Here is a 26,891-nt window from a genome sequence, read left to right as displayed (position 1 = left end):
ATTCTATAACTTAATGAGTATAAATCACTTTTAAATAAAGCTGTCAATTATTTCATTGTACCTGAATTTAACATTTATTTTATAAATGGTTATGCTGCATATTAAATTATCATAAAAATGTATTTTTTCGTTACCTTTTTGTTTTACTAGAATGGTAGATTTACAACCCTCCCATAGCCTGTTAAGTTACAAAGGCTATTCTCATGCACCTTATTAGGTAGACTGAATTTTGGATTTACTTGTTAACTTGAGATTTGTGACTCTTGATTTAACACAACTTACATACCAGATGAAACCAAAGGAACTTTCAATCAGGTGTTTTTATTCTGTATATTTTCAGTTAAAAAATAAATGCAATTCAATTAAGGGACGAATAAGATATTATGCAAAACTATTTTATTTACAAAACAAATGGCACAGTGTGACTGTACAGTAAATGCACATGCACACCCAAGACATGTCAAGGGAGTTTCTTCCATAAAATCCTGTTCCGGTCAGACAGTGACAGACATTTCAGGCAAAATTCACAACCAAGTTTCTTACTGAGGGGAGCAAATATTGCTCAAGAGCAACAAGGGATCGTTACTTTTAAGGCCATTTTAAGAAGTCTGGATGAAATGTAAACCAGCAGCAGGTCTTTGCAAATCAATGTCACTAAAATGAATAAAAATACAAGAGGCTACCATAGTGTTTGTGAACTAATCTTAAGAATCAAACAGCTCCACTGAGAGAGGAATAGACGAACACTGCAGGATAGAAATTTGAAAAACAAAGCAGGATTACTTAACTTTTTTTTTTTAACAGACATAAGAGCAGGTTAATACTCAAATATGTCAAACAGAATATTGGTTTGTAAATTACACTTCTACTTCACACATACACCATTGCAAACAGCGGTCATGGTTTCTTTGTCTATGGTCATAAATCATCAGAATTTCCTGCCTCTGTAATTATAGTTAACATCGTTGATAAGGATCTATGGTGATGACAAAAAGATCCTTTCTTCTCTTCAGCTGCTGTTAGTCAATTTGCATAGAGGCATTTATTCTTGCATGTGAAAATGTTCCATGAAAATAGGAAAGCACTAACAACCATTGTTTTGTACAAATCTGCTATAATGGTCAGGGAAGTTGTCACTCTTAAAACTTTTTTTTTTTTTTTTTTTTTTTAACTTGAGAGATTTTCAGCTTCTACATCGTTGGACTGCACTCAATGACAATTCAATGCATGACAGTTGCACATATTTTTTTTTTTTCATGCATCTGGCTTGATACATAACTTGTTCTTAGAGAATACATACAGAGGTGGAAAAAAATAAACAAAAATGTAAACAGCAGGTGGATGTGAAGTTGGAATGGTAAGAAAACGGTAAATATAAAATCCTCAACCAGCCAGTTTGCTGGCCACGATTGAAGTTTTTCTTTGAGGCAGGTCCTGAGGCGTTGGGATGTGCCCGCCAGTGATCTCAGTCTTCTCCGCGGGTGCCGATGGCAACTGCTTGTTCTTCATTTTTGCCTTGGCCATGTTGTAGTCACCGGAGTCGAAATACTTTTGCTGGGGAAAAACAAGAAACCCCAAAAAGTTACAAAATGTTTTTTTATATTCTGCTTTTTAAATGACTAATTGGACAAAGTTGGATGTGAAACGTACTCCCTTCTGAATTCTTTTTCTGAGGAGGTCTGAGCCTCCTCCAGGCTTGGCTCCAAGGTTAGGATACCTCGCCTTCAGCTTGACTTCCTCTGCTTTCTCTGGACTGATCACTTTGTCCTCCATCTCCTGTGAAAAGACAACACAGTTTGTAGGCAACAAAAATCACACACGGCCCTTTTAATCCAGAGTAAAACTGACACTTCATTCAACTGTATTCCACATTATGTTTCATAATAGGCAGACTCCGCCATGATACTCACAAAGGTTTGTTTGTGTAACATTTATCTTTATGTTTGGTATTATTCACCTACAGCATCGACCAGATGTCAATCAAACAACACGGGATTTTGGCAACCCACTCCCTGGGTTGTGCACTGCAGTGTTCCTTGTTTAGGTTTCCCAGTATGCACCATTGCTGATAACATTTAGCTCATGGTTGCTACATGCTAACTAGCTTGCAAGCTAATCTACTACATTCGACGAGCTAGCACTGACGGCTAACTCGTACACACTTTCTATGTCGTTGTTCGTTTTCTTTTCTTTTTTTTACCTGCACCTCTTCTGAAGATGTCGTTCCTTGAACCTCCTCAGACATCGCTTGGTGATTCCCTGCTCTGTTCGCAAAAAAAGGAAAACTAGTCGTACTTGTCCAACGAGCTTCTCTAGGTGATGAGATGAGGAGCGACCGGGAGCGACGAGGCGGGCGAGAAGAATCCCGTCATGCAGCCTGTCCAGCAACAGGCCGGTGAATCGATGCCAGATGAGAGAGCGAGTTCAGATCGTCACGCGAAGGTGTGTCGAGTGTCGAGCCGCAGCGATCTACTAATGTTTATTTGTATAGCACATTTAAAAAAAACAGCTTCATCTGACCAAAGTGCTTTACAGGCAATGCGTAAAAGTAAGAAATAAAACGAATAATCTATATCTATACATAGATATACTGAATATATTGAATGAAACTTTGAATATATTGAACGAAGTCTGAATATATGGAATGAAACTTTGAATATATTGAATGAAACTTTGAATATATTGAACGAAGTCTGAATATATGGAATGAAACTTTGAATATATTGAACGAAGTCTGAATATATTGAATGAAACTTTGAATATATTGAACGAAGTCTGAAGATATGGAATGAAACTTTGAATATATTGAATGAAACTTTGAATATATGGAATGAAACTTTGAATATATTGAATGAAGGTCTGAATATATGGAATGAAACTTTGAATATATTGAATGAAACTTTGAATATATGGAATGAAACTTTGAATATATTGAATGAAGTCTGAATATATGGAATGAAACTTTGAATATATTGAATGAAACTTTGAATATATGGAATGAAACTTTGAATATATGGAATGAAACTTTGAATATATGGAATGAAACTTTGAATATATGGAATGAAGTCTGAATATATGGAATGAAACTTTGAATATATGGAATGAAACTTTGAATATATGGAATGAAGTCTGAATATATGGAATGAAACTTTGAATATATGGAATGAAACTTTGAATATATGGAATGAAGTCTGAATATATGGAATGAAACTTTGAATATATGGAATGAAGTCTGAATATATGGAATGAAACTTTGAATATATGGAATGAAGTCTGAATATATGGAATGAAACTTTGAATATATGGAATGAAACTTTGAATATATGGAATGAAACTTTGAATATATTGAATGGAGGTCCGTAGTGTTATTTCAGCTTCCATCTCAGTAAGAGCCTAAAAGAATCCCTAAAGATGGATGCACAAAGTGCGCTCAGCAATGTTTTGTTGAGCATTACTACTCATAAGCAGTAAAAGTGTTCCAATAATTAAACTATGATCTTCAAGGTGACGCAATCTACATTCTAATTTATTCATATGATTTTGAGTACGCCCAGCAACTTTTCAAAAAAGTTTTGACGGTCAACAAAGTATTGGTATATAGCTGATGTCATTTTGCAAAACCAGCATATTCAGCAGGGTGTCTTTTGGATGACAACAATGAAACTGGTGGATTTGGAGAATTTAAATCAGCTTCAATTCCATATAATCGAAGTTTAATTCAATATATTCAAAGTTTCATTCAATATATTCAAAGTTTAGTTCAATATATTCAAAGTTTCATTCCATATATTCAAAGTTTCATTCAATATATTAATTTCCTGAACGGCTTGCCATACATGGACATACACGTACATATATAATACACACACAAATATATATATATGCAGCATACATACATATCACAAACACATACATACCCTACATGCACATGCATACATACAGATACATACCTAAGCTAAATATATGGGGTCTGTTTTAACTTGTTTTAAATGCCAGGGAAAAGAGGTGAGTTTTGATATGAACGAGTTGATTTGTCTGATGGAGGGAGGCAGTTGAGGTCACCTCATGTCTAAGATTAAAGGCTATGTATGGCTTCTTTTTGGGCGTTGGGGGCTTTTGTTGGGAGATATTACAGTGGATGGAGTGAGAAATAAGCGACATGTGGCAAAGGAGCAATAGGTCGGACTCAAATCCAGGACCACAGTCTTCTGACCAAACAACCACGAGGCCACCGGCGCCTCAGATTATAGTGTTGTATATTCACGCCCTTGCCTTTATGCCATGGAGAGAACAGAGGTCTTATCTCTGTGTTAAACTATACCACTATAAAATAAAACACGTTATTATTATTGGGCATAAAAAGTAAGATATAATTACGTTAAGGATATTTTCTGTATGAATGTGATGACTGGATGATCCTGTTCCACATGGCGCATTAACAACTACACTGTTTTTACGGTCACATTTAAAAAGAAAAAGAAAGAAAATTTTGTGGGCTCTTTTAATGTTCTCAAGCAAGACTTTTGCATTTTCTCACATTAGTTTAGCTTTACCTGACCTTGTTTGTATTGCCTCATGACACGCATCCATTACCTTGCAATATGTTCTGCATTCCACTACCATACGTTTGCATTATCTCACATTCCTTTTTTCTTCTTCTCCCACTCCTTCTGAGATAACTATCCACCCAGCCATTCCTTGTGAAACACACTAGCATATATTCGCTGAATTTTACTTGAAAGGCAGCTGATGAAGTTCTACTGCTCAACAGGACTGGTTATGTAGTTGTTTTTATGGTTATGTAGTTAGTCAAAGTCAATTTAAACAGATTCTTCTCAGTATCTCTGAAGAAAGTAGTATGGAAATCTTCAGGATGCTGCAAATTGAATCTGTGACCACCTAGTGTACTCAGGACAACTGCATTTGTTCCATTTTTGGGTGCATCATCCCTTATTGTAATGTATTGTTGTGCAGTGTATTAAAGTGCAGCTAACTGTCTCTTCAGCAATAATGTTATTGATTCTAAAACACTTTCAGGGTTTTATCACAAAACCAAACATTTCACATAATGATAAGTAACCTAACCAACATTTAATCATCTGTTGTGTTTACACTGGTGTAAATGTCAAATAAAATGAAACCAAGACCAAACAATTCACTTAGAGGGATTTTAATTTGTGTTGTTTTTCTGCATTTAGTTTTAACAATATACAATGCAGCAGATAGAGTAATTTCTCTACAGCTTCAACTACCACAAACCTACTGCGATATATGTGGTTAACGGCTTCTGTATTAGAGGAAGATCTTTGTTACATCAATGCTTTCAGTCCTCATGCAGCATTTCAAAACCGAATGCATTTCGGTGTCATAATCAGCCACTTGGAAATGTAGCTCTAAAGCGGAAGTACAAAATAATACAGTCAATGTGCTCACACACAAAAAGAAAAGCTTTGTTAGAAGATCAATTCTCTTCATCTCCCATGTCCACATCCTCTTGTAACTTCTGCACCATTTTGTCTTCCATTTGTTTTGCTTTTCCTGTAAAAAACAACAACGTTGGACATCAATTAAATCACAAACAACATTTAAGGACATTCATTGGGTTGTTTAATGGCCATCCCTAAATTTGGTTTTCTGCTTTCTGATAATGTTTTCCATTATTGTGTAATCATATAAATAAAAAAGTGAGGGGGGACACAGTTACGCTGACGCCCTGATTCTGTTTTCCTCTCCAACGCTTGTAGGACGAGGAATGAGAAAGGAGGGGGGTCCTACAAAGCGCCGGTGCTCGCTCTCACTCAACAGAGCTTGTTAGTTTGATTTACAAAGTGGAGATAGTGGTGTATTAACAATATCCACATCTGTGATTGAAATGTTGTGCTTTGACTTGTGTCAACTCTGGAGAAAACTTTTTTCGGCTCTCTGTGAACCGTTTGTTGAAGAGCCTTTGATCAATACAAAGCACCACAAATCCATTTGCACATCTTCAATACAAAAGCACTAGATGCCATACTGTTTGCAAGCTGAAAGTGAAATTCATACAATACAACAATTAAATCTTTAATGGATGCAGTGGACAGTGATCCTGCGTGTTGCGACGTTACGTGCGGTAATCTGGTTCAATCTGAAGACTGCCCGGTGTGTCCATTAGAACTGTAACATTTCCTTAAACATGATAACAACATTCTGCTTCATATCATTGGTAGTGGGTGACTCACCTGCATGTGGTGCTTTGATAAGGTGAATATTTTTCTTCACTTCGGTGATGGCCTCTTCTTTCTCCAACTGTTTGCCCGTCTTTAATCTATGAAAGTTCAACGGAGACAACAAAAGTGAGGCACAAAATATTCCCCCAAGACTATAACAATGTTTACACAAATCCTGTAATAACTTATACATTTCAAATAAATTGTAGCAACTAAATGAACGCAAGACTGGCTCACCTGTTCATGATAAATCTGGCCTGTCGTTTCCGTTTGATTTCTTCCACCCTCTTCATCGCTTCCACTGTAGAAATTAAACGTGACACGTGACCCACCAGGTCAAAATTCAATGACAAAACATTTTGACATTAGATATTTTTGAGAACTACAGAAACTGTATACATTACCTGTCTTGTCCCAGAGCTTTCTGCTGTATTTAACCGGGGTGTTTCTGCGTTTCTCAAACTCTAAAGCATTATCCTGAAAGAAAGGATGTTTGTTTGTTTGTTTAGTCACACTCTCTCAGAATTAATATCACTGAGATAATGCTCATCAAATACCAACTCACCACTGTCAACTCCTTTCCTGATGCCTTTCTGAATGCCTTGGTCCATCTGGTTTTTCTTGGGTTACGCTTCTTCTTGAAGTTTTTGTGGCATTTTGACTTGCAGAATCTAAACGACTACATTTGTTAAAAACAGAAACATGGAAATAATTAATGTATAGTTTAAATTAGGAAGAAATAACAGGCCCTTGAAGTATCAACGAGCAGAAAACTACACAGAATTAAAAGGAGTTTGGGATTTTGGAACTATGCAGCTCAACAAAGTGGAGGAAGATATTATATTTATGAATAATAAATATATCATTTATGGCCGCATACATTTGGTGTTCATGTTATCCAGCATGAAACAAAAAAGAAACTGCAGAATAGAAATTACAAATATAATACAGAGAGGGTTTAACACAAGGGCTGCCATAACATATTCTGTCCACCAGAGAGAGCTGATGAAAAGAGAGAGAAGGAAGCGGGAGTAGGTTTATTTTCATTTTTAAAGAGTAAGAATATATTTTAATTACAAACTACAACATCACAGTATTCTAATCAATATGTTGGTGTTAATTGAAAATCTCCCCCAACAGATTTGTAGCGTATATAGATTATAACAATGCTTATAAAAGGCTATATTATTTTTCCAAACATTGTTGCAGTAAGTGATTTAATTGGCTTTTTTTCTAGCGCCCCCCTGTGGACAAATAGGTACAATACACTTTATTATCCCCACTGGCAGATGTTGTCTTTGGCTCCAAGTACTGCACCCAATCATCTACCTCTACAGTACAATCAACAAATAAAAACAATAGAAAACCTATCAACATGTAAACAGAAATGCACATAACAAAGAAAAACAAAAAACACATCAACACATATTCCACATTACTAATACTGCAAGAGATCCCCCATAAAGCACAACAGAAAGCCATGACATCTTAGGTACATTGTATCTCTGTGCTGAACTCATGTTTCCTGACAAAACAATCTCACAATACTTCCCTTTTAACCATAAATAATATTATCAACCGTGACTCTGTTGAAAAAGATATAAACAAAGTCTATTTCTGCAGCGTGCTGTTCATCACTTTGTCTGATTCTTATCCAGCAGCAGTGGTCGCAGACATTAAAACTAACTATATGATAATAATATTTCAGTATTCATCCAGTTCTGGTTACTTTATTCCTGTTGTTTCTTATCCATCATTGCACTACAGTCACTTTATTTATCTCATTTTTACCTTTACAGTTATATTCTTTATATTAGTTCTGTTGTTCCATTATTCACCATGCACCTTATTAACTTATCATTTAGTATTAGCCTACTTGCACACAGCTCTGTATATATATATATATATATATATATTTCTCATTTACTGCACATAGTTATGGTTACATCTGTTTACATCTGTTAGTCCGATCACTGTCCACTCACATCTACTCTTTTATATTTTGTATTTTTAAGTTAAGTTTAAGCTTTAAGTTGTATTTAAATTGACACTTTATATTTAGGTTAAAATGTTTCCTTTGGTCTCCTTTGCTTTAGTAGCTAATAAAGAGGCATCATTATTAAATCCAGTCCATTTCATAACCAGCTAAGAAATCCTCACATGGGCGTTTCTCAGAGTAAGGCTGGGCGATATGGACCAAAACTCATATCATGATATTGATTAGCTGAATGACGATACTCGATATATATCAATATGTATTTTATTAACAGTGAAAACACATGGAAAAAATAAACTACCTGTTTGTGAATTTAAAAAATAAAATTGTTCCTTAAATATAATAAAAGAGAGAGAGAGAGGAGGAGCAGGGTTAAGAGAGACAGACAGTCATCATTAGTGAGATGAGGAAAAAGGTGACCTTGCACCTCTATAACATTATTTTAATGCAACTTAAACTATATCCATATTAACGATGTTGTCTTACTCTATATCTTTTTTGGAAATATATCGATATATCTTAAAAACTCGATGTATTGCCCAGTCCTGTCAGATGAATCATTCCAAAAATGTAGAAAAAAAACAACAACACAAAACAAAGTGCAGGTGTGCTCCCCAACCTGCCCACCAGGGGGCGCAATTACCCTACACCAAGATATAAAAGCGAGGCCCTTCTAGCTAAATGTCCGGGTTCTGTTAATTTTGTTTTTTTGTAGGACAGCGTAAAACATATCGATGACCTACATACAGTTAATCCATGTTGAACTCCACGTTGTGTAAACACAGCGTGAGATAATCGGTCTGCCAATAAAACACTGACGTTTTGTTTCAACACGTGGGCAAGCTAACGTTAGCCAACGAGCTAACGGAACAACACTAACAAGTCATTCTGTTAGAGCTTCTGTGAAAACAACAGGTAACAGGACAGTGACATACCTTACAGTCGTTCCTTACAAACATTACTCCATGGCCGGGATAAACCGGTCCCGAGCAGAAATAACATTTTTCGATGCGCATTTTCACAGCTGAGGAAACTGTGTGTGCGTCTCTGCGTCCACAGCACCCAAAACAAGAACCGCCCCGTTTCTTCTTCTTCTCTGGTAGCCAAAGCGACTGTCAAATGTTTGCTTCCCCCTGCTGGATGTTCTTTTTCCACACACACCAAAGTTTCTTTTATAAAAGTGTTTTAAGCTGGATATGAAACAGACTAAAATTAGTTTTGATCCCTCTTAATGAGCTATAAAAAAAAAAAAAAAAAGGCACACCATCATAAAGATCGACTATTTTCTTGTAGTTATTTTATAAGCCTGAAACGTAGGCGGTAGGTAGGTGTCAGACAAAGTGTGTAACAGCATGTTGCAGCTTTTTTTTTTAAACATTTTTAATGCCAAAGGTTTTCAGTCAGTGATACAGTTTACTGTTAAAAGAAAGCATGATGACTCTCGGGTTGGATGGCCCGCTTTGGCGACCCATAGGCTCATACACTGGTACACCTTTATATATAAGGCAATTATTGGTCTGCTTCCTCTATATCTATGTGTTTTTATCATGCAGAGAAGTACTGGACAGTATTCTTTGCGTTCTCAGGACCTCTTCATGCTCTCTTTTTTTTTGGGTAAAGAGCTTTTGGGTACTCTGCACCCTCAGCCTGGAATCTGTTGCAGAATGACTTAAAGCTCAAGGAGCATGGTGTCCTTAAAGGTTTTTAAATCTAAAATGAAAGACTAATCCAAAATGTTGTGCTTTGTAAATTGTGCTGTGTCTCTCTTTTTATTTCCGTCTGTAACTTTGTGTTTTTGCTGCTGCCTGTCTTGGCCAGGTCTCTCTTGAAAAAGAGGTTTTTAATCTTAATGGGACCAACCTGGTTAAATAAAGGTTAAAAAATAAAAAAATGAGATTTGGATTAAAAAATACTTCTTACTTATGCACAGGACAAAATCAGCCAGAGATAAGAGGTACCACTTTGTCCTCAGGGTTTACCAAAAACAACTTCCTTACAAGAGTTTTTTTTGTTTTTTTTGTTAAAGATTTCAGTTTTCAAAAGATTCAGCTGAATTTGTAAAGCAGTATGATATATTTTTTATATTCATGCATAGGATTCTGACTAATAAGGGGCACCACAAAATCTTAACGAATTTTCCAACAATGTGAGTTTCTACAGCCGTATTAAGAAGGTAACATGATCATTTAAATTCAGGCTCAAAGTTTTCAATTTGAATGTATATGCAAGTATTTAGTAAATGAATAGATAAAAAATGTTCCTAATTAGAATATAACATTACATTAAAAGCATGGTTTGTTTTTTTCTAAAAAAAAAAAAGTTAAAAAACAAATGTTAAAAGTCATTTGTTCAGTGGATGTATGTGAAGTTGTCATCACTGCATTAGGACACTATGATATTAATCATTCAAACAATAGTCTAGTGACCATCAGTAACCTATCACTACAGTTGAAAAACATATAGTATCCTCTGATTTGAAGAAAAACTACCGTTCTTGTAACCTGTTAAACTGTTTCATTGTCTGTAATCTCTTTTCATGTTATTGTTTCTAACATGCTGTATGTACACCTAGCACAAAACTGGAGAACATGCATAATTAGTCACAATGTTCCTTCCGGTCATTATTTGCTCACACACCCACAGACGCACACACTGATGGATCAACCCAGCACACAACACAACGTATAACACAGAATGTAGTTTTCCAAGAACAATTTTATTATCTAGTATTTGTGATCATCTTGAGTATCAAAAAAGTCTGTTGCAACATTTCAACACTTACAATCATTTTTTCTGTTGCTCTCTTTGGGATAAAAGATGTCGTTTGATATTCAAAAAGCAGAAATATCAGAAAACCATAACTTAAATAATAACATTTTCGTCTACACTGTAAAATCTACATTTGGCACCTGAGTTAAGTCAGCAAAGTCATCTGTGGCTTTCAAATTAACCTTTTATAATGATAATAATGCGCTACACAGACAAACGTTGAACTTGAATGCAGACTAATCAATTTACTAAAATGGCACATTAAAACTGGGAAAACAATTTTGTTCACAACACCATGCTAAGAAGACAATGTATCCTAAGTATCAGGTGAAATCTTGTGGTGATAAAAAGACAGCAGAACTGTTTATGACATCTCAAGCTTTAAAAAAGTAAAAATGCCCCTCTAGCAATCAAAACCATTTTGAAATCATATCACATTTAAATGTAAATAATGTAAATGAAAACCAAAGAAAATCACTAAATAACAGAGACTTCAAGGTTTCTTTGGTTAGCATTATTTGTATTACAAAGATATAAAAATTGATTATGTTGCTCTTCACACATTGGGTTTCCATTTTGATAGTCAGATTCCTTCATTGTCGCACCTGGACAGGAAATCTAAGGGAGAGGGAGAGAATTCCTCCCTGTGTACAGCAATATTGGTGAACTGTAACAGATGATTCTCTGCACAAAGAATAAATATCATCATCCATCAATGGCAGGACACATTGGATCTTTGGTCTTGTGTCAATAATTTCCACCTCATGGCACCAAGGATCAACTGAATGAAAAGCCATACCCTTCTGAGGAAGCAGACAACTCTTTGGATAATAGCATCGGCATCACCGCTGCATTTAGCAATGGTCAAGAAGGCAAATGGAACACAGGCCACGAAGACTTGTGCTAAAGCTTTCACCAGAATAAAGCATCAAGAAAATTTACACTGAGAAAAGTATTCAAACCATCATTCTAAGGGAAATTTACATCATTGGTAAGGACAATATTTTGGCAACCGCACCCTCAATATACATCCATTATATTTTTGGTTGCTTTATAATATCTTTGTACTATCAAAACTCTTTGGGTACAATATTTCACGTCTTTGGATCTCATCTCTTTTAGTATTCAAAGCCCTTTTTGATATTAAGGCCAAGTTAAAGCTTTGGGTTCAATGCACTGAAAATGCCAAATCATATTTTTTGATAAAGCTCAAATAGTTTGACAATATCTAATGCACTTGTTTCTTTCACAACATACACCATTCAAAGACAACATGAAACAAAAGCTCTTTCAACCGTGAAAACAAAAGTTAAAAGAATTTTAAAATATGAGAAGCTTCAGACAAAAACACCCCAAGAGAGGTAAAAAAAAAAAAGAAAAAGACATGGCAACAAAATGTTTCACCTTGTCCCCTGAGTCTGAGATATTACTGCACCGTATGTGGTGAAAATGAGGTAGTAATGTATGTATAAAAACAGAACACAGAGGTAGATAAATCTAAATCAGTCAAAAGGGCTCAAACACACCCTCTGCTCCAGTGGAAAGTAATTAAATATAATGACAATGTATCACTGTACATTTTTTGACATTCTTTTTAACATTCATCATGGGTGAGCTTTGGTTTAGGACAGACAATGCCCAACACAGACAAAAAGGTAGAAAGTTGTTAAAAAATAATGGAAATAAAATGTTATAACAAAACATTCATACATAATCCTGAGGTAGGTCCGAGGCAGAGCACGTTCCGTCTGTAGCAGCCCTTGTGCTGCAGGATACAATTGAGAGGCTCAACTCAGGAAGCCAACGCTGTAACAGGGGCTCGGCTCCGGCTGCTGGAGACAGATCAGGCCAGGTGATGTCAGGAGCAGACTGCTAGGGAAGTGCGCGGGTCAGGATGGGAGCCCTGGGAGGTTGAGCAGAGCTGGGCATCAGCAGCGGTGGAGGAGTGATGGAGGGGACGGCTCAGCATCTCCTCATTTTCCACTTGAAAAGACTGCTTAAGCTCAGCCACAGTGGCAACATCGTCTGACCCAAAGGATTCAGGTCTGGAGCGTTGGCTGGTGGAAGGGTTGCTCATTTCTTCATTGCTTTCTTCGTTAGAGTAGTGTCCAGAGTCTCCTGTCTCTTGGCTTCCCTCGCTGCTGTGAGAGCTCTCCGAGTGAAAAGGTCCGTAGATGATCTCCCGAGACGAAGGTGGAAGGGGCGCTGCGCCTAAATGCTCATCATATCTCAGAACAGTTTTTCCAGCTTCATACAAGCTTGCTCGTCTCTCAAGCTAGGGAGATGAAAAAAAAGAATATGTTTAAATCAATGTAAAAAAAAAGGAACCTGGCTGAAAGGAAAGACAAAAGACTAGAATAAAGTTGTGTCACTTACATCACTTTCAGATGGATTCTCCCTCTGGAAGAGAAGCCATCTATTGTTTTGATTCTTGCTACTGACTGGTCCAGCACTATTTATAACCATACTGGATCCACCCTGGAGCAGAAGAAAAAATAAAGAAGGAATTTCATTTTTATAATCCTGAAACCTGCCGCTATCAGAAGACTGTTCACTCTGAATTGTTTGTCTTACCGTGGCATTAAAATAGTGTTCACGCATCATGGGTATTAGAGCCTCAACATTCTCCGCATGGCGTTCATTTGGCAGGGCCAAACCTGAACGTGGATCTTCAGTAACTCCCACAGCAATGACTTTGTGACCAGAGGATTTTCTGTCAGTCAAAAAAAGAAATCATTTTGTAATCCAAGTTGAGAAAAAAACCCACAAGTGCTTATGTTTTATATTACAACTGTTATTTGTTTCATCATTACAAATGGTTTTAACCCTTACCTTGGTCTGCCCTTACTGATGAGGATCAAGGCACACATAACAATACAGGCCAAGGCGATGCTCACACCAACAATGATCCCTGTCATAGACCTTTGGTCTATGTGGTAGAGACCATCAGATAAGACTGGAAGATAAACAACACAGAGTTACAGATTATAAATAAAATACAAATTCTACACATCTGAAGAAAGCTGGAGTCTATTTAAAGCCTCCGTAAGTTACTGTCATTTTTTGTCGATCTCTGTGGCTTCTGTGGACAAACAGTACTTGTTTTCTCTCTGCTGATCACTGTGTACTAAAAATGTTTAATCCGGCTTCCTTTTTCAAGTCTTACATAGTAAAAACACAAAACTCAACAGATTGACGCAGTCTCATATAAACAGCTTCAACGTGAGTTGAGTGCGCCTCTATGTCCACGCATTTGCTCATCATCTTTGCTCTGATAGTTAAAAACTATAAACTGGTCCTAAGGCACATCTGTGTGAACTCTGATGGGTATGTTTGTTGATGGTTGAAGAGGGAGCTGCTGTTACATGCTAAGTATTAATAATCCTGAAGATTCAAAGCAATTATTATAATTTATATTTGCACCGAAGAAAGTATGAAGTCATCGTAGAAAGACCTCTCTCAGCAACGTCAACTATGACTGACTTCCAAGTCTATTCACCTGAGTACCTCCTTGATACTATAAATGGATTAAATAACACATCTTGAAGAGATGTCTCTATCATGTTTGCCCCAGAACCTTTATGATGCTTACCTGTTGGATCTGGGAAGCTGTCAGAGTGCCTGGGGTTCTTGCTGCGGTGGGCAGTTCCACGCTTTAATGCCAGCTCCACAATGTGAGAGAAAGGCCCGTCTCCAACCTGGTTTGAGGCTGAGATTTTTACCACGTAAACGTTCCCTGGCTCCAGCTTCTCCAACAGAGCCATCGTATGGCTTCCTGTAAAAAGAAGCAGGAAAACCCAGCAGAGATTAGAATTAATGAAAACTGTTACAGCCACACTAAATGTTGCATAAGGTAACCATGAAAGCTAAGGCTAAAACTTTACAGAATACACTATGCAGTGTGCTACTTACCCTCCCTCTGTAGAATTTGCCAGTGTCCAGACAGCCATGCTTTCTGGGAAGCGTACAGGATGGTATAGTGAGTAACCACCACATTGGTCTCTGTCGGCTCCCTCCAGGACACCAGAGCAGTGTCGTCCTCTATGACAGTTACTCGCACTCCTGCAGGTGGCTGGCTAGGTGCTGTACACAGTGACCACATTCATGAGAAACAACACTTACTGATACTGAGAAATATGCAATTATCTGAATCTTAAGATAAAATAAGTATGGAATTGAACAAAGAGAAACATGATCATGGCACATTTATGACAGGTATGGCCCCCTTTTATTACCTGCTGGCAGGGTCCGATGGTAAACTACAGAACTCCAGGGACTCGACATCTGGTCCACATGGAGACGCACAACAAACTCATAGCGAGTGTTTGAAATTAAGTTCTGAACCATCACACTCTGTTTGGTACTGTGAACAGACAGCAATTAACATTATGAGCATTTGATAAATAATAATCCATATTCCTAAATCCTTAAATCACCATTAGAAACAGAGAATGATGAAAAAACAGAAGCCATATCAACATGGAAACATGCAGTGAAATGTGACATCATTACTTGGAGACTTTATTTTACATGCAACAACTGGATTTCTTCAGCTTTCTTCTTACATTTGTATGTAGCGTATAGCAGAGGCATTGTGAGTTCCCACAGGTGTACAACGGACTGTATAGCTAACAGTCTTTCCTGAGGGGAAAGCAGGACGGCTCCAGCGAAGAGAGACTGAAGACGAATTCTTCCCTAAGACCGTCACAAGATCAGGAGGTGGAGGAGATACTGCAGGCTGCTCTCTAGCCGCTGAGAGATAAAAAAGAGAATGCATGTTTTCATCACATTTTCTATTTGACATACGTCTGTCCAATATTTTATGCAAGACATTCTTTAAATAAACCATAAATAAAAAATACTTACACACACATCCCGGAGTGCTAACTGTTTGGTCCGTTTGATAGCCTTCTCCAGCTTCACTGACAGCAAGAATCTTGACGTGATACTTTCTTCTTGGATCTGGAATTGAAAAAAAAATCCCCTTAAAACTATTACCGCACATGTTGCTAAAACTTAAATAAAAGGGATAGACAAATTGAAATTACAATAATTTCACAGAGAAGTATTTTTTAATTCCAATAGAGGCCACATACAGTATATATTGTATTATTATTGCCACATCAAGATCATCATCAAGATGCCAAAGTGATGGTTCCCAAAAAGAACAGCATGTATTTCTTAATAAAAGGCAGACACGTTGATAGTTAACAGCAGGAGGTAAAGTGTCTGGGTCAAAACTGACCATCCCTCTTTCCCCGACAATGCATGGTCTCCTGAGTCACCCCAAACCTCTCATTTATCATGTGTTGAGTAAGGAGCAAGAGGACGACCAACCAGCACCAAGTAATGCCCACTAAATGTGGTGATACGGTCAATAAACACTATGAAAATTAATACAAAATGCCTTTCCCTTTGTGAAGGCCTACAAAGGCTTTACAACTAAGAAACCATATAAGCATAAAGTTTATTATTTATTCATTATAAATACTATACCAACAAATTGCAGAATTTAAGGTGAATCACAGAGGTGGGAAGGGCTGAAAATAGGATCTGTTTGTATTGTAAACTGAAAAAGATGTGTTATTGGAGGGGTGTCAATAGGAGGGGTCTTGAAGTCTGGGGATGGGGAGCTTTGGTTTAAAATATTCCATGAAACTTTTTTTTGAACTTAAAAAAAGCTAAGATTGCCTTAGCTCCTCAATCAGGACGTTTTTTTGGGAGTGTTAAGGTTTGTTTTATGTGTGCAATGTGAAAGGTCAGCCAATTGGTATTGACCAGGGAAGCCAGCGTGTCCAGGCCTGTTGTGGGGGCTGGGCCAGAGGCTTCCTTCAGCTGCCGGGATCCTAGGCCCATGGGACTGGGGGAGTTGACTAAGGTCATGAGGTCAAGCCAAGATAGAACACAAGGAATCTGGGCGCAGGACTCAGGGATAGGGGCTGGGCCCCTTTTGTTCCCTCTTTCTCGCTCTTACTGCTGGCCTTGTGCAATAGCCTTAAACTTGGAGCAACAAGGAAAGAAACATGGCTCCTAAAGAGAACTTGTGTTGACATCAGTTATATGTAATATGGGAGCAACTTATATGACTTTTCCATACAGCTGTATCATCCAAGCAGAATGGTTTTAGAATTCTAACAAGAAACTATTAGAATAACCCCACTAATCTACACAGTTAGCGCCAATCAACAAATTTCTATTACCAAAGCATTTGGGGTATGATTTGATAAGAAGCCTCACTGTGATTTATGAAACACATAGGTCAAAGTTTTTAGTATAGTTAACTGTTTTTATCACGATCATCATGGGTAAATTGCATATATATTGCTGTGGGTTGTTTACATGGACAGCACTGTAGACCTATGGGGGCAGGGATGTTATCCAGGACTGCTGTCTCACGGCTAGAGGTCAGTGGCTCAGTCCTTCTCTGGCCAATCCCAGGGGTTTTTGTTTGTATGCTCCAGTGTCCAGCTAAAGGGGGTAGTGGCCAGGGTCTTACAGGGAAAGTCTTGCCCTGAACACAACACAATGGCCAGGGGTAATTATGCAAGCTGCGAGATGGGAAACAGTGGTGGGAGGGACATCTGGACCCTGACCTCTAACCTTGGGAGCCTGATTTCACACAATACCAAAGCCAGACTGGAGAGGGCCGCTGCTTAGGCAGGAGGGGTCAGCACGTATTGATCAGGACACTGGGTGAAAATGCAAAAGCAGCATCCAACTGCCCACTGAATTAAATTGGGAAGACCCATCTGAGTGAGAACCCATCAGTCACTCTCTGTTGTCTCTAACAAAATCACAGGTTTTTTTATTTGATTTCTGTATCATATTCGGGATTTTTGTTAATATGGCTATTTGTCTCTTGTTTACCTATGTTTTTTTTTATCATCAATATAAAGCACACTGAGCTTACCTTAAATGAGATGTGCTCTATAAATAAACTTTATATTTTATTCTACAGGTCTAGATGGTAGAAATACTCTGAAATTGTCGAATAACGATATATTTATATATATATATACTGTATATATATGTTTTTTTCCCCATCTACTCCAATATAACATCATCTTTCAACCAAAAAACTTTGAGAATAGAAGTGTGCAACTCACCAAGGCCACTGATGGTGTGCGTATAGTTTTGAGCTTGCAGCTGGATGATGGGCTGCTCTGGTTGGCCCTCCTCATGGTAACACAGCCTGTAACCCTGGGCAGCCACAGATTCTTGGGAGATTTGCCAGCGTGCCACAATGGAGGTGCAGTTCAGGGGCTCAAGTTGAAGAATAGGGGCTGAAGGCACTAAGAGGTAACAGCAGGCATGTGATCAATGCACACTCATTTTTTTTAAGAGTACAGCAACAGCAACAACCACAACAACAACAGTACACTGGTATAGATGATACAAGGGAAAGAGATCAATGTTTTTCACGGGGTTCCACTGAAGTTTAAATTCAATGTGATAATTCTTCTGGCTGTGCTGCTCTCCATTAACTAATTTCAAACCTGAAAAACCAAATCCAGCTTTGGTGGACAAACAGCCTCCCCCAAAACACCAGGCCATCAAAAGGGGCTATTCTTTCCTCCACATAGACGCCTGAGGCCCTCTCTTTATGACCCGTGACTGAGGCCGCTCTAACATCACTGACAGCGAAGGGCAAAGGTTCCTGGGTAACCAACACAAAGACTGTGGGACAATACTACAAGAGCAAACTTAAGTCATAAGCTGGCTACTCTGCATGAGCTCGAGTGATTCTCTTGGTGTTTCAGGAGCCACAAAGCAATGATCTGACAAGATTTAAAGCACAGCATTTTAGATGTTTTGCACCATGTGATTCTATCACTCTATAGCATGTACTTGTTTTTGCTTCTTACCCTGATAAAAATGACTGCTTGACCAAAAGAATACATTCATACATGAAAACTAAGTCGCAAATGCAAAAATGAGGTGAAGAAAACCAATCTAGAACAAATGTTTCATTATATTTAAAAACTGAAAGTTTCATAAAGAATTTTATCACCAGCTCTCAAAATGTCCTTTTCATCTTTTAGCAATTTACCTTTGCTGCTGGAAATCTTAGGCGTACGGTGTGAGGTCCATGCAGAAGGCTCACACCAGCCCACACGGGTGGCTGCAGCCATGCGGAGCAAGTAGATTGTGTCAGGCTGAAGGCCCTCCAGCAGATATTCTGTGCTGTTTTGAGGTATTTCCACAGAGTTGACAGTGTTGTCCACAGCTGTACGATAAGATAGTCTGTATGCAGAAACCCGTCCGCGGCTCAGCTTGGCAGGCAGCTGCTGCCAGCTCACCTGGATATCTGTGGAGCTGTGGCTGGTCAGACCAAGCTCTGGGGTACGCAAAGGCACTGCAGAAAGATAGAAATAAAACTCATTCACTTGACTCTGATAAAACGTTGGGTTTCTTCACAATATAGAAATGTTTGCAAAAAGCAGAAGTGTTATGTTTCTATTTATTATAAACATTACATTTCTGTTAGTAAATGGAATACACACAAGTGTTTAACATCATCATGCCCATCCCACCTTTTTCTCGGAAAGTGCTCTGCACACACATCAATCGTATGCGTTTTAGCTTAACTGCCAGGGTGATTTATTGCAAGGAATGCAGGGAGTCTCAATGCTCTGTGCTTACCATCCTCCAGGGTATGTTGACTGACTTGGTCTGACATACGACTGGCTCCCATTGGCATATAGGCCACAATGTAAAAGCTGTAGTTTCGAGCTGGCTCAAGGTCGTCGACGATATAACTGGTTGTGTCGTTTCCAATAACAACTTGGTATTCTTCGTTGTTCAGACCTGACATTCAACAGATAATAAAGTAAGTAGGTTACATTTGTCCCAGAAAAAAGAAACATCTATGACAGGTTGTCAACATGTAGCATGTAAACAGTTAGTATTTCAAACGGCTTGATGCTTGCAGTTTCTGAATGATGCTCATCAGGCTTAAAAGGCCACTCAAGAAAACCTTATTTAAACATTAAAATATGTTCACTATAAGTGCAGACTTGGAATAAATATAATTAATTTACAATCAATTTAATGGATAAAGTTTAATATCTCCTACAACCCTGGTTTGAACCTGGGTTAGAGCTTTAAAAACGCTGCCCTGTCCCTTTAACTACAAGAAGAATGAGCTGCAGAGCGGACAATGGATTTGCAAAGCCCGTTGTTATTTCAGTGAAGTTGCCATTCCGAATCCTCCTTGACCTCTGCTCTGTGCAGCAACAACAGATGGCCTTCACTAAGGAAAGTTGATCACGTGTGAGCGCACAGGGTAGATTATTGTTGTTGACGGTCATCTTGTATCTTTTCTCACCTTCATCCTCCAAGCTGAGCTGTTAAAACCAAACATAAACCTTGAAACATAACTCAAAAGTGAATCTTCTTTGTCTCACCTTCAGCTTTCATATAATGGATGGAGTAGGCGATGACTTTGTCTGCATTGTAGAGAGGTCTCTGCCAGGCCAGTAGGATAGCAGAGCTTGAGATGGTCTCAGCATGGATATTTCTTGGTGCACTTGGCCTGTCCTCGGACATGACAACAATAAGGCGCGCCAAGGACAGCACAGAACCCTGTTCACTCTCTGCCATGCACTGATAGATGGCATCATCCTCAGGGATGATCTGGGTGATCACCAATTTACTGCAAAACAACAAATACAATATTTATAATAGTAAATATTACATTGAATTTGATTAAGAAAGTGTTTTTTTCCCCTGTGTGACAATACCTGTTGTACATCTTAATCCTCCCATTTAAGTGAACTTCTTCTCCATTCTTCAGCCAGCTGATGCGTGGCGTGGGCACTCCCTCTGCCTGGCACATAAACCGGGCAGTCCCTGCTCTTGGACGGGTCTGGCTTTCAGGCTTCTCAACAATAGATGGTGGCACTAAAAACATGGGCGTAGGATAAAAGTAATAAATAACTATTGCCCAACATTTCTGCCAACAAACACTAATAGTATTTAATCTTATATCAACTCTTTCAAACATACACTTTGAACGTAAAAGCTTTTGTTTTCGTTGTGGTGCAGCACATGGAATACAAGACACAGTAGGAGAAATAGTCTGTGATGTAATGCAGTTTAATCACTTAAGGGTTTACTATACCTAGAACTGTGAGGTTGGCTGCAGCAATAGTGAAGTTGCGTGTTCCAGGGGTGGTGGCCCTGCAGAGGTAGACTCCATTGTGCTTGGCATTGACATCAGTAATAACAAGGTTCCCATTGCCCAGCACTTTGGCATTGTACACATCAATGGGTTTACTGTCAGCTCTGCTCCAGGAGATGATGGGCCAGGGATTCCCTGTTGCCACACACTCCAACACTACAGTTTGATGGAGAGAAACTGTGACATTCTGAGGTCCAGCTATGATTCTGGGCCTCTGCCGTGGTTTCAGGCCAACACCTTTAAAAGACAGGAAATATGTTAGGAAAATAAAATCTCTGTTCCATATATGATTTGGTCTGTTCATGCTGAGTCCTTAAATGAAGTCTCTGTACCTTGGTTGACTGTCAGCTTTGCCTCTCGACTCTTCAAACGGCTACCAATGTTAGTAGCCACACACCGATACAGTCCAGCATCTCCCAATTGTACATTTTGGATCTGAAGAACTCCATTGGGCAGAACCGTTATTCTGAGAACATAGAAAAGGCAACTTGAGGGTCAAACTAGAAGGTGTATTTGGACTGGGGAGGTTTTTTGGAGCTGCTGCTGCAACAGGGCTGTGTAAAAAACACTGATTCATCAATGCATTGCAATTCATTTTTTCCCAATTCAATATCGATTCATAAAAGCCTAAAACCGTTTATTTCTGTTGTAACGAAGCCCCACTCCTGTTGTGGCACTATGGGTGATGCTGTGCTGTGATTTGCTACAGAGGCCCCACTTGACTAAACAAGGTCTGTTGTTTATTTAACAATATGGCGACAGCGGCGGGTAGTCATGTAAAGTCTGCACCTACAGCTGACACATTTTGAATTCAGATGTAAAACTACGCAATCACTTGAGTGGACACTACACAGAGGCTGTGCAGCCTGTGGCACTTTACACGTACTTTACTTGTTTCCATGTAATTACAACACAGTAATGTTTATTATTTATGTGCTGCAAACTCAGCTTAGGCACAGTTGTGCAATTTAGAGCACACTGTACTTTAATGTTTTATTCTTTGTTTATTAAAGACTAATTCAAGAGTGAAATACGTTTTGTGTACACTTTGTCAGGTTGTTCTAAAACAATACAAATAATGTACACATTAGTATTTAAAAAATATCAGAAGGCACTGTCATGACTTATCAGGGTATTTCTGTCATCTATTCGTATTAATGAATCAATATCAAAGCATTTTGATCAAATGATACCGATTCAAAGTGTGATCCAAAGAATCAAAATTGAATTGAATTGTGACGTTCTAGAAAAAACAAAGCTCTACTACTACTTCATCATCAATACATATTACACATAAGTGGATTGAATGGGGACTATAAGATGGTATCAAACGTTACTCAAGGTGTGTCTGTGGGTACCTGTCTGTTTGTAGTGGTAATGTGCTTTGGTTGAGCTCCCAGGTGATGGTGGCAGGAGGGCTGGACATGGCTGCACAGGAGAATCGGGCCACAGAGCCCTCAGTCACCACCATAGGCACAGGGTGCAACATAAACTCTGAGATACCTGGGAAGAAAATAATAATTCATCATCAGAAGAAGAACCTTTCAACCAAAAGCTGAAACGTGTCAAATCAATTGAGATTTATTTTTGGTAGTAGGCTCATTTTACAGTTATTTTGTTTCTTGCTAAATAGAGCTTTTTCTTTCACCTTTGGTTAAAAATCATACATTATTCATGCAAATCTCTGATTTTGATGGATGTCAACTGATTGTATGAAATGAATTGATCTCTGTAAAAGACAATGATCTTCCTTTTGTGCAGATGAGCAAGCAATCAGAGTCCATACTGACCAGCTGGGCCAATCAATGGATCAATTGAAGAATGACACTGAATGATGCATTGTTATAGATAAATAAAAAACCCAATCAATTCACTTTGCATAACATGGAGTACAAGCAGAAACTAGGAATATAAGAATGTCCAAAACAAAGTTTAAAATAAATGTTATTGTATTTCATGTTGAGGCCAGGAATTACCTTATTTCAGTCAAATATGGTATTTTGTAAGTGTCATGGTTTACCGCTGTGCATAATGACCTGAACCCTACTTTGTAGAAACTAAGGTGGTCTATACTTGTTTTGTTGTGCCTCATACAACCCTGCATATGTTACTGAGTCACATTATGTTACTGCATTCAAAAGGTCTTTCAAAAATTACAGAAAATAACCAACTCACAATCTGCATTTATCTTATGACAAGACCAATGACCTTCATTCATTAAGGTTATAACTCTCTCCCTCCCCCGCTTACTCACAGGAAGGAAGTCAATATCATGTTAAAGAAAATCAATACCCTGTTGTCCCACTGAAACATCAAATTTAAATCCTGAGCCCTGGGAGATACTAACTAAAGAGCAATCCTTTAATTCAAAACCAAATCTCATCAATATCACAAAAATAAACTGTCAGCCCTTCTGTCAGTGAATCACATCACAGGGTTTGAAGCAGTCAGAAAAAAATGATGTAGTTGGTCATATGAATTATTCCTCAAAAATGGCATTAAGTAAAGTTTAGCTGTAGAGCAGGACAACAAAATCCAATGCAAAAATATTAAATACAACTTCAATTATGTTTATCATTAAGTGTGGAATTATCCACCTTGTCTGTCTATGGACAACATGGCTGATGAGTGATGGCAAGCATCCTGGGCCCTCAGGGCCTGGTAAGAAGTTAAAAACATTATGTCGTTTTCTCGTCACAGAGAAATAACAGACGTTCTTCACTCTTGCTTGGATCAGTGATGCAGCTGGATGGTGTGGCCTGCAAAGACTGAGCTGCTAATATGGTCACCTCTGTTGTAAAGAACAAATCAATGTCTAGGTCAAACAGCACAAAGGTTTCCCTAAAGAGGTCAAAGTTCGCTTCAGCCCCCTGTCCATTGAATTTTAGCCCAAACTGGGAGCCAAAGTCAGACTACCATTACTTTGGAAAAGAGAACATTGTAATTGTTTTGTAATGTATTTTTAATCCTTTATCAAATTCTACTGTCAGGATTAAAAACAAAATCAAAGCACCTTTGCGCTGGTTTATAAAAAAATTTTTTAAAAAGTTTGGGAAACATTTGTGATATCTGACAACCTCTGTGAATACAAGAGGTGCAGAAACTGTTGATGTAGTCCTAGAACTAAAAGCAAAAATACTTCCATAGTGTAAACAGGCTTAGAAAGGTTCATCACTGTTCACTGAAATATTAGGTTTGTACGTTCACATGACCTGGCCTGGCCTTTCCTTAACAAAAGGGCTCTGCCTGACAGGGCAACAGAGGGTTGGAACCAGTGAAAGGGATTCTGGGATGGGGGACAGAACAGCAGGGCAGCCCAGCCAGAGCAGGCCTGTGACATCACAAAGCCTTTCCCCACTGACCCCTGACCCCCTGGACCTATGGACAGAAGGGGAGCACAGAAGAGGCCCATCCTCCACTCCCTGCCTACAGCTGACCCAAAACCTTTAACCCTTTCACTGACAAAGGCTGGACACCAGTCCAGACTTAACTTTTGAGGGTTTTTGTATAGTTCTTTTATGGGAAACATTTAATTTAGATATAACTGCTACAATATTTTGAAGAGTTGGTGTACCTATAGGCCTAAAAATGCTTTCCTGTTTTTGTTTTTTTTACGTCTTTCTTTTGGACAGTTGTATCTAGTGCTTCAAATTGAAGTACCCCTGATTTTTGGGACATGTTGCCCAAAATGTTTTACCATCAGAGTCAATGTCAGTGTCAAAATCACTATATTTCAAAAAGCCTTTTTAGTTTCCATGACACCACTCACGGGATATTCCTTCTAAGACCTGTGAAACGTGTCCACGGAAGAGCGGGCCCATTGAATAGAGACAGCTGCTCTGTCCACTGATATGTGGACAAACAAATGCCCTGAAAACGTAGCCTTTTCTTCTGGGGCGGTCAGTGTTACTCCAAACAAAGGCTAAAAGCCAAATGGCCTTTCAGAGATTCCTCTATGTGGCAGACCATTCAGCAATTACACAGAGCCACAGTCTGCAGTTACAATGCAATGTTACTAACATACAAGAGAGAGAGAAGGCTAATTTCTAACTTTTAGCCAGAATTCCCTGATTACTTTTATACATGTCCAAGAGGTACTTTCTCTTAAAACATGTAAGTGATATACTCAGGACCCAGGGTTGCCTATTATTGGAGTATTTATGAGCGTTTAGATTGACTCTCCGTGTATTTTTAACTGTCTCTTAAAATGATCCCATAGCTGGGCTGACAGCTTTAAACTCAAGCATGGCTAAGTCTGCACAACTTCCAATTACATGGAAACCCAGACTTAAGAGGTTTTTCCTTAGTAAAGGGAAAAAGTGGGGAGGGGTACATCTGCTTCCCATCTCCAGGTTAATAACCCATGAACTTGCCATCCTGCATGTTGACACCACAAAGTGTATACCACCAACAAGCTTAACTTCTCCTCATCTTGGTCCCAACAGTGGACAACGTAGATAAAGTTCTCATCAACCCATAGAAACGTATTTCACTCTGAGCGTTATACTTACTTGCGATAGTAAGACGTGATCTTTGGCTTAGGATAGCTCCATATTTGTTTTGTGACAGGCACTGGTAGAATCCCTCGTCTGATTCCTCCTTGGTATGCTTTATCTTTGGTATGTACAAGGAGCCATTTGACAGAAACTGGATGTGCTCACTTTCTGCCAAATGAACTCCATTCTTTAGCCACTTGATGGTGACTGGAGGCAGCCCATGAGCCTGACAGTCCAAGACAGCAGGGTCCTTTGGTAGTGCAGTAACATCACTGGGCTCTGTGATGAAGGACAACTCACTGAAACATAAAACACCTACAAGAAAAAAAAAAGAAGAAGGGAATATCAGTAAACACTTGTTTTTCTACCTTATTTTTTGCATGAATACAGCTGCACAACACTGTCTATACAAACTGACAGATCACACCTATAATTGAAATAGCCTATGTGGAAACACAATTATTTAAAAGGGGCCACACCATTCAGAATGATGGTGTTGACTAACAATATATCATTAAGAGAAACAAGTCATGCCCTAACAAATAGGTAAAGCAGCTATAACCATGTAGGTTGTTTTCAATGTTGGACATAGGCTGCGTTGAGTAAGCGACGTTATGAGTTAACGTTTGACAGGGAAATTACACAGTTAAAAAGTTGAGTATGCATTTTAATCTAAATAAATAAATCTAAGTAAACCAGAAGTCGATTAATGTAGCCTATTTTATGCATTGAGGTAAAATCTAACAACGCAGTTCATCGACATTAATCAGCGGTCAGTCAATCAAGTCAGCACACTTAACCTATTAATGAAATATCCAGCACCAAAACAAGACACTTACTTGAGAAAGGAAGAAACAAAACAAAAAGCAACCAGTGCTGGTGGACTTTCATCTTAAACTTCGCCATTTATCCGGACTGGTGTGTCATTTTCTCCCTCCGCGAACCGCCGCTCTCCTGCGTGCTGTCCGTATATCCTCAAACTCACTTCTGCCAGCGACGGAGGACCGACGGCTCAACTGGGGTGCCGGGGAGCCTGTGACGCATGCGCAGACGGCTCAAGCTACAAGCGTGTGTGGTTTTGTCTCACTGAGGTGTAGGGGACCCCAGGGGCCCTCAGGAGGTACTGCCACTGTAAAGAGTATACTGTGTTGCTTCCTTTCAATTATTTATGGTAAAATAAATAACGAACCTTTCAAAATGGTTCTCTTCATTAAGAGAAAAAACGTTACCAAAAAAAATAA

At 38.6% G+C, this 26,891-nt stretch overlaps 3 protein-coding genes across 4 annotated transcripts; all 3 read right to left on the bottom strand.

The window, feature by feature from the left end:
• Positions 1 to 379: 379 nt before the first annotated feature.
• On the bottom strand, positions 380 to 2,374 carry arpp19b (cAMP-regulated phosphoprotein 19b). 2 transcript variants are annotated; one of them, XM_020659262.3, is made up of 3 exons: positions 2,207 to 2,374; positions 1,651 to 1,776; positions 380 to 1,554 (listed from the first exon to the last, which is right to left on the bottom strand). In XM_020659262.3, exons 1-3 carry the CDS (start codon positions 2,243 to 2,245, stop codon positions 1,384 to 1,386), a joined length of 336 nt encoding a protein of 111 aa, XP_020514918.1. In that variant the 5' UTR covers positions 2,246 to 2,374; the 3' UTR covers positions 380 to 1,383. The 2 variants fall into 2 exon arrangements, with proteins under 2 accessions (XP_020514918.1, XP_020514912.1); XM_020659256.3 differs by having other exon boundaries at positions 2,201 to 2,370.
• A 2,780-nt stretch (positions 2,375 to 5,154) lies between these two features.
• rsl24d1 (ribosomal L24 domain containing 1) lies at positions 5,155 to 9,285 on the bottom strand. The gene is made up of 6 exons (XM_020659247.3): positions 9,138 to 9,285; positions 6,772 to 6,885; positions 6,611 to 6,683; positions 6,444 to 6,507; positions 6,219 to 6,304; positions 5,155 to 5,538 (listed from the first exon to the last, which is right to left on the bottom strand). The coding sequence occupies exons 1-6, from the start codon at positions 9,216 to 9,218 to the stop codon at positions 5,462 to 5,464; spliced, it is 495 nt and encodes a 164-aa protein (XP_020514903.1). The 5' UTR covers positions 9,219 to 9,285; the 3' UTR covers positions 5,155 to 5,461.
• Positions 9,286 to 10,905: 1,620 nt separating this feature from the next.
• Positions 10,906 to 26,617, bottom strand: LOC110003389 (protogenin B-like). The gene is made up of 19 exons (XM_020658955.2): positions 26,490 to 26,617; positions 25,666 to 25,965; positions 22,513 to 22,657; positions 21,487 to 21,620; positions 21,095 to 21,391; positions 20,715 to 20,874; positions 20,379 to 20,626; positions 19,615 to 19,779; positions 19,022 to 19,327; positions 18,078 to 18,263; positions 15,838 to 15,933; positions 15,537 to 15,723; positions 15,207 to 15,334; positions 14,884 to 15,054; positions 14,564 to 14,746; positions 13,804 to 13,927; positions 13,546 to 13,684; positions 13,348 to 13,449; positions 10,906 to 13,246 (listed from the first exon to the last, which is right to left on the bottom strand). Exons 1-19 carry the CDS (start codon positions 26,554 to 26,556, stop codon positions 12,830 to 12,832), a joined length of 3,555 nt encoding a protein of 1,184 aa, XP_020514611.2. The 5' UTR covers positions 26,557 to 26,617; the 3' UTR covers positions 10,906 to 12,829.
• Between the last annotated feature and the right edge of the window lie 274 nt (positions 26,618 to 26,891).

The sequence above is a fragment of the Labrus bergylta genome, chromosome 7 (genome assembly GCF_963930695.1).
Source record: "Labrus bergylta chromosome 7, fLabBer1.1, whole genome shotgun sequence".
NCBI lineage: Eukaryota > Metazoa > Chordata > Actinopteri > Labriformes > Labridae > Labrus > Labrus bergylta.
Note: the sequence above shows the minus strand (reverse complement) of the source record. Positions and strands in the feature narration are given on the sequence as shown.